Genomic DNA, 7,445 nt, shown 5'->3' on the forward strand with positions numbered 1-7,445 from the left:
GGAAAATCTACACATTCTAGTGTTCAGATTCACAAGGAATTGTGGTAATTTAAATGTTTAATATAAACTATTGTGAAAGGAATTATAATTTAATTTTTTAGCTCGAATGATGAGAACGCTGTCAGAAGAACACACTCTGCCTCACGCGCCTTCTTTCACCACGTATATTAAACTTCCTGTCAAGGGACCGAGGACTACCATTCCCCACGTTGAAAAGACAAGACCACCTTACAGAACTAAGCCAACCTCAGCAAGAACCTAAACGAAAATTAGAATCAAATTTCAAATGCTAAAAGGTGAGACCTTAAACGCCGGAAGGATGAATTTCGATATACCAAGCCAGAATATCAGCATAGCTTAAAGTATTGGCACTTGGTATAATCTTGGAACCTCTTATTCACTAAAAAGTGATACTTGCTAGCCCTTGTGTTTAGCGCAGCAACTTAGACGTGGCTAGAGAGGGAAAGACAGAGTATCTGTCTATCATCACGATTATTGTTTTTGCTCCGACATGCCACTATCAAACTGTTGTAACCTAATATATAGCAGGTGTTGCCTTCCAAATCATGTCCAATCAATTGAACTTACATCAGGTGGGCTCCAGTCCAAGTTGTGGAAACATCTGAAGGGAATGATTCAATGGAAGACAGGTATGATTTCTGAGCTCAATTTCAAGTCTCATAGCAAAGGCTCAAATACTAACGCTAAATATTAATAAATGTTATAAATTGTGTTAACATTTTCTAAAAACCTGTTTTGCTGTTCATTATGGGGGTATTGTGTGTGAGATGAGGAGAACATTTAGAATAAGGCCTGCGTGTAACGTTGAAAGGGTCTGAATACTTTCCGAAAGTATGCTCTGGAAATGCCGCCACACGCACACGCACACGCACACGTCACACGCACACGCAAATCTACACACACACCACACCACACACACACACACACACACACACACACACCACACACGACACACACAAAACAAATGACGTTTCGATATTTCAATACGCTGTTACAGTTTGCAGGACACCAACCACACCTATTTCTCGCAGAAACTTGTAAATACCTCGAATGTAAGCCATGAGTTATACTTTTCCTGAGGCGTATACTTGTTCTATAAATTCTCACCACCCGAATCCTCTGTAAGAAACCGCAAAGTAGTTGAGGCCTAAGTTATCGGAAGTCCCCACTCGGAGCTGACACAAAACCATAGGCCGATCTATCACTAAACTTGAATACCGTCTTCATAATAAAACTCTATACATCAAATCACTCTCGCGAGCGAATTTATGTAAATCAGAACACTCAAATGTTTTGTAAAAGTCTTACCCAGCTATGTGAGTGGATGTAAATAGTGTTAGGTGTTTTTAGCACTGAAGTCTCGTGCCCACGTTAATGTAAAACGTGTTTTTTAGTGTCTCCAAGCACTCTAGTCACCAGCCCATGGACAGAAAGTCATATAAGTGATCATTCAAGTCAGAGATAGTCCAAGCCCTCATATCCGCTAGCCTGGTTAAGAGTCCTGTACTCAATTACGAGGGTCGTTGAGGCCTCCTAATAGATCGCTCGACCTCGTCGCAGCGTGCTGGTGATATGAACCATGGACTGGCAGCGTGTCTGGTGTCTGTGTGACTAGTGGTGGTAAGGGTCCTTGAACGCGTGACTAGGTAGAATCTCTAAAGTGCGTCTGTGTGTAAAGTTAGCCGTTGGACTTAAACAACTTCACAGTGAAGGGTGTAGGGCATAAGAATGTCATCCTACTCGGAGCTGGATCTAGCGAGGTAACTTACACTAAAACAAATCTATCCAGTCTGTGCGTGGTTGCTTGTGTGCGCCCGCTGAGATCAGGGCGCTCGACAGTGCCTCTTAAGAAAGCAAGTCTAGCCCTCATTGGTCACTGAAAAACCATAGCCATCACCTCTATCCGTCTCATGAACTTTCTCACTTTTCCACATTCGTGTAAAGCAACACGTGAACATTGAGTATTAATGGTGGTTTAACTGACACTCCGTTAATGTAAACGTTTGTTATTCTCCAAAATCAGTGCGCCTGGACAAAACAAAGGTGTCATTCATCAGAGAGTTGCCATTGTCCCGGCCCATTAGAGCTGAGGCTTTATGACCCGACCCTCCAGCGCTGTATGAACCATGACTGGAGCTGTGCTGTCTGTGTGTGTGGGGCCTTAAGCTGATTAACTCTATGGCTGGAAGTTACTACTATAACATGGGGTGGCTAGAAGGCTATAGGGTTCAGGTAACTTCATTAAACACAACAGTCTGTGTGTGTGTGTGTGTGTGTGCGTGCGTGCGTGCCTTTGTGTGTGTGCGCATGTGTGTGTTTGCGGTACGCTTCATAATCACTAAGAGCAGCCCACCACCAGGCCTGTGCTTTAGCATTACTATGACGAAAGGTCACTGACCCACATGTCAAGTGGTACAAAAGGCAATTTCCTAACCAGAAGCACTTTTCCCCCTCGGAACATCATTCATAGCCTCATATGAATAAAAATGATTACTCCACGGATCCCTGTAATATAATCTCTACCTGTGCTATGTGACTGTGCCCTATTGACTTACAGTATATCATGCTATCTTTTGTAGACATAGATGAGTGCAGCTCAGGCCAGGCCATATGTGCCCATCGCTGTGTCAACACCCGGGGCTCCTTCAGCTGTGTGTGTAACCCTGGCTTTGAGCTGGGCGCTGACGGCAAACAGTGCTACCGTGAGTATACATAATCATTTACATTAGAGTCATTTAGCAGATGCTCTTCTTACCCAAAGCAACTTTACAATCAGTAAATTCAACTAAAGCAGGCAAAATCACAGTTGCGTAGCATCATAGTTGAGGCCAATTGTTTTTTTCTGAKCAAGAAGAAGTCTGGTCCCTCATCGTAGGCTTATAACAAAGGTCAGGAGTAYTTAGTCCTGGTCAGGTGACATGATAAMYAAAAGCTCCCTGACCRTAATTGTAGTATGTTCTTGTGAAGCTAATGTGTGAGTGATGGCTAATGTTTTGGTTTATTGCAAACAGATACTGTTGTTGSGTTCCAGCCTTCACTTCACTGGTTGTATCCTCCTATTTGCAGGTATTGAGATGGAGATCGTGAACAGCTGTGAGAAGAACAACGGAGGATGCTCCCACCACTGTGAACACACCACCAACGGACCCCTCTGCTCCTGTAACCAAGGATACCAACTGGCTGAGGACAGGAAGACCTGTGTGGGTAGGTACTCTTGGTTAGGTCATCATTGTCGAAGCCCAGAGTTTTTCCTGGTCAGGTCAGAAGGTAAGGAAAAACTCCTGGTTATAGTCATTCTCTATCTCTACAATAAGTATAGAAGCAACAGATCAAACATGGGCCTTTTCTGAAACAGGTAGGGACTATGACTTCAAATGCTCTTTTTCAATTTCCGTTCCAAAATGTCTTTAAATATTTTCCGTTGCGTGCCCAAATGAACAATCATCTTTTGTTGCATCTCCCCAGACAGTGATGAGTGTGAGAGTGGGGAGGCGTGCTGCAGTCAGTTCTGTAAGAACAACCCAGGGGGCTATGAGTGCAGCTGCAAGGCTGGCTATAGGCTCCACGCAGACGGCTGTGGCTGCAATGTAAGAGGACAATACGTTGACCATTATCCACTCATTATCAAAGTCCAAATTGACTCTGGATTGAGTTTACAGTATTTTATTAGACAGAGATGATTATGCATTGACAGTGTCTAAAAACTCATTGTTCTAGTTTTGATCATGTAAATAGAATACACTTGTATAGTACCTTTTTCATTTTCAAAGTACTTCCTTTTGTTCTGTGGTCTTGTCAGACATTGATGAGTGCCTGGCAGAGAGCTCTGTCTGTGAACACTACTGTGTGAACACCCTGGGACCTACGAGTGTTTCTGCAGACTGGGCTTCCGTCTGACCACGACCAGAGAGCCTGCATCCGTGAGTACTATTTGATCATAATATTATACTGTACTATGCTATACTATACTATACTATACTATATACTTGTATATCTGTAATTTCACAGTGAATTTGTATACATTGTTTTTAAACGTGTAAACGTAACTCTGAGAGACATTTGTGAGTTTTCTAACAGCAGACTATAGTAATGATGCAATCCACTTTAAGTATTGCAGATGAATGTAATGTAAATTATAGTGATATTATAATATAAACAGTATAGTTAATGTAATGTAAATGATAGTATAGTATAATACAGTATAGTTAAGATGTAATGTAAATATAGCGTATAGTTAATAATTAAGTATAGTTATAGTAATGTAATGTAAGATGATAGTACAGTTATAATACAGTATAGTATAGTTAGATGTAATGTAATGAAATGAGTACACGTATACTACACGATATAGTTAGCTAGATGTAATGTAATGTAAATATAGTATAGTATAATAAGAGTAAGTATAGTTAGATATAATGTAAATGATAGTATAGTATAATACAGTACAGTATAGTTAGATGTAATAATGTAAAATGATAGTAAGATAATACATATATAAGCTGCACGTATAAGTAAAGCAGATGTAAATTAAGCGTAACTATACAATGCCATAGTTAAGTATAGTATAGATATGCTATATAGTCATAGTATACTAAGTATCAGTCATAGTAGATGTAATGTAAATGATAGTCATATATCAATAGTATACGTATACCGTATGAGATGTAATGTAAATGATAGTAATAAATAATATAGTATAGCTAGATGTAATGTAAATGTAAATGATGATGTATCTAGTAACTACAGTAATACGATAATAGAATGTAATGTAACATGATACGTATAGATAAATAACAGTACAGTATGTGTAGATGCTACTCGTAAAATGATAGTATGATATAATACAGTTATACTATAGTTAGACTGTAATCGTAAAAGTAGTATAGTATAATTACGTATAGTATAGTTAGAAGTGTAAGTACAATTATAGTATAGTATATACAGTATAGTATAGTTAGATGTAATGTAAATGATAGTATAGTATAGTATAAAACAGTATAGTATAGTTAGATGTAATGTAAATGTGATTCATGTGAATGTGTTCTGAGTGTCTCCTCTCCACCTGTCTACCTGTCCCAATGCAGCGCTGTACGACAGTGACCTGGATGACGATGAAGAGGAGGATGATGCAGAGGAGGATCTGGAAGTGCACAGGTTGCCAGATCTGCTGTTCCGACGGCCCCCTCYGCTCRTGCAGTACWCTGCAGCCCTGCACTCACCCTATGGTGAAGACCAGGAGGAAGAGGCACAGAGAGGGGAACTCACCCTGGTCAGCCACATAGGTAGCAAATCAGTGCTTACATACATGTCTGGTTGATGCTCAATGTGACATGTGGCAAAAACTGTAAATCATGCCATGGTTATACAGGACTATGTGCATGTGTGTGTGTCAGTGTGTCTAGATGATTCCTTTGGGGATGACTGRAGTGTGAGCTGTGCTGACTGTGAGAACGGAGCAGTGTGTGGTGTGGACAGAGAACACTGTGAATGTACACCTGGATGGACTGGCGTCATCTGCAACGAGYGTAAGTCYCTCTCCTCTTCTCTCCCCAGCTTCTCTTATTACCACTGTAACCCTTGGAAGTCATCTATCACTTGAMAGAGTTTCAGTGTTATTCAGTGTCTATTATTGAGCAGGCAGTTRTTTGATTGGTTAGTCCTCGGGGTTAGGTATTTGAACCCAGATCTGGCCTGGAGATAGGCCAAGTCCACAACAGACGGAATACATCTCCCAGGCCAGGGTTGTTAGAAAGAGGCCAGAAGTCATTGTTTCACAACCAAGCATGATTATTGAGTGTCTTTGGGCTGGACCTGAACCAGGGATATCATTCTGAGTGGAGTAGCCACGTGGGAATAAATCCATTACCATCAGTCATGTTTATACATTTAAACGTCCTCCTTTGGACCATTGTTCAAATTCACACCAAGAAGAGTTCCGTTATGATGAATCCATTTTACCTGACCAGTGGGGAAGATTGAAAACGTAGCAGAGAATGGCCATTTTAGTAATCTTATTAGGTTTTCATTGTTAGCTTGGAAAGAAGACAACTACAATGTTTCCATCCTTAATGTTAGTATACACCGAGCATACAAAATATTAAGAACACCTTCCTACTATTGCGTTGCAGCCCCCCACCCCTTTTGCCCTCAGAACAGCCTCCATTCGTCGGGGCATGGACTCTCCAAGGTGTCAAAAGTGTTCCACAGGGATGCTGGCTCATGTTGACTCCAATGCTTCCCACAGTTGTGTCAAGTTGACTGGATGTRCTTTGGGTGGTGMACCATTCTTGATACGCACAGGAAACTGTTGAGCGTGAAYAACCCAGCAGCATTGCAGTTCTTGACACAAACCAGTACAGCTGGCACCTACTACCATACACCGTTCAAAGGCACTTAAATATTTTGTCTTGCCCATTCACCCTCTGAATGGCACACATACCCAATCCATGTCTGAATTGTCTCAAGGCTTAAAATATTTCTTTAACCTGTCTCCTTCCCTTCATCTACACTGATTGAAGTGGATTTAATGTAACAAGTGACATCAATAAGGGATCATAGTTTTCACCTGGATTTACCTGGTCAGTCTGCGGGAGGCAGCTAGCAGTTAAGAGCMTTGGGCAAGTAACCAAAAGGTTGCTGGTTCGAATTCCCGAGCCGGCAAGGTGGAAAAATCTGCAGTTCTGTCCTTGAGCAAGGCAGTTAACCCCCAACAACAACTGCTCCATGGACGCCGAGATGACGTCGATTATGGAAGCCGCCGCACCTCTCTGATCAGAGGGCGTGGGTTTAATATCAAGGGAAGACAACATTTTGGGTTTAAGCATTAGTTGTGCAACCGACTAGGTATCTCTTCCTCATAGTGTCATGGAAAAGAGCAGTGTCCATCCTTACACTCGCGAAAGTGATCAGACTATTCCCTTTTTTCTACATATTTGTTACGATACAGCCTTATTCTAAAATTGTTTATAAAAAATGTTTTAAGCAATATACACACAATACCCCATAATGACAAAGTGAAAACAGGTTTTAGATTTTTTGCAAATGTATTAAAAATAAATCTGAAATCTTTTATTTACATAAGATATTCAGATGCTTTGCTATGAGACTCTAATTGAGCCAGGGCACACTGTTCTCTTTGATCATCCTTGAGATGTTTCTACAACTTGATTGGAGTCCACTGTGGTATTCATTGATTGGACATGATTTGGAAAGGCACACACCTATCTATAGAAGGTTCCACAGTTGACAGTGCATGTAAGCAAAAACCAAGCCATGGGGTCAAGGAATTGTCCGTAAGCTCCGAGACAGGATTGTGTCAGGGCACAGATCTGGGGAAGGTACCAAACATTTCTGCAGCATTGAAGGTCCCAATAACACAGTGGCCTCCATCTTCCTTAAATGGAAGAAGTTTGGACCACCAAGAC

General features: G+C 41.2%; 2 protein-coding genes across 2 annotated transcripts in view; both read left to right on the forward strand.

Moving 5' to 3' along the window:
• The window catches only part of LOC111949770 (multiple epidermal growth factor-like domains protein 6), a gene marked incomplete at its 5' end in the record, with an annotated part of 18,424 nt that overhangs the window by 9,099 nt on the left and 1,880 nt on the right, over positions 1-7,445 (forward strand). The window contains 6 exons of the mRNA XM_070434079.1: positions 2,601-2,723; positions 3,088-3,225; positions 3,487-3,608; positions 3,820-3,941; positions 5,106-5,303; positions 5,415-5,546. Of these exons, the coding sequence (XP_070290180.1) occupies positions 2,601-2,723; positions 3,088-3,225; positions 3,487-3,608; positions 3,820-3,918 (482 nt within the window). The remainder of the gene's footprint in view (positions 1-2,600; positions 2,724-3,087; positions 3,226-3,486; positions 3,609-3,819; positions 3,942-5,105; positions 5,304-5,414; positions 5,547-7,445) is intronic.
• LOC111949771 (multiple epidermal growth factor-like domains protein 6) overlaps positions 4,345-7,445 on the forward strand; it is a 17,430-nt gene continuing 14,329 nt past the window's right edge. Inside the window, exons 1-3 of the mRNA XM_070433847.1 lie at positions 4,345-4,354; positions 5,106-5,303; positions 5,424-5,546. Coding sequence (XP_070289948.1) covers positions 4,345-4,354; positions 5,106-5,303; positions 5,424-5,546 — 331 coding nt within the window. The remainder of the gene's footprint in view (positions 4,355-5,105; positions 5,304-5,423; positions 5,547-7,445) is intronic.

The sequence above is a fragment of the Salvelinus sp. IW2-2015 genome, linkage group LG22 (assembly GCF_002910315.2).
Source record: "Salvelinus sp. IW2-2015 linkage group LG22, ASM291031v2, whole genome shotgun sequence".
Lineage (NCBI taxonomy): Eukaryota > Metazoa > Chordata > Actinopteri > Salmoniformes > Salmonidae > Salvelinus > Salvelinus sp. IW2-2015.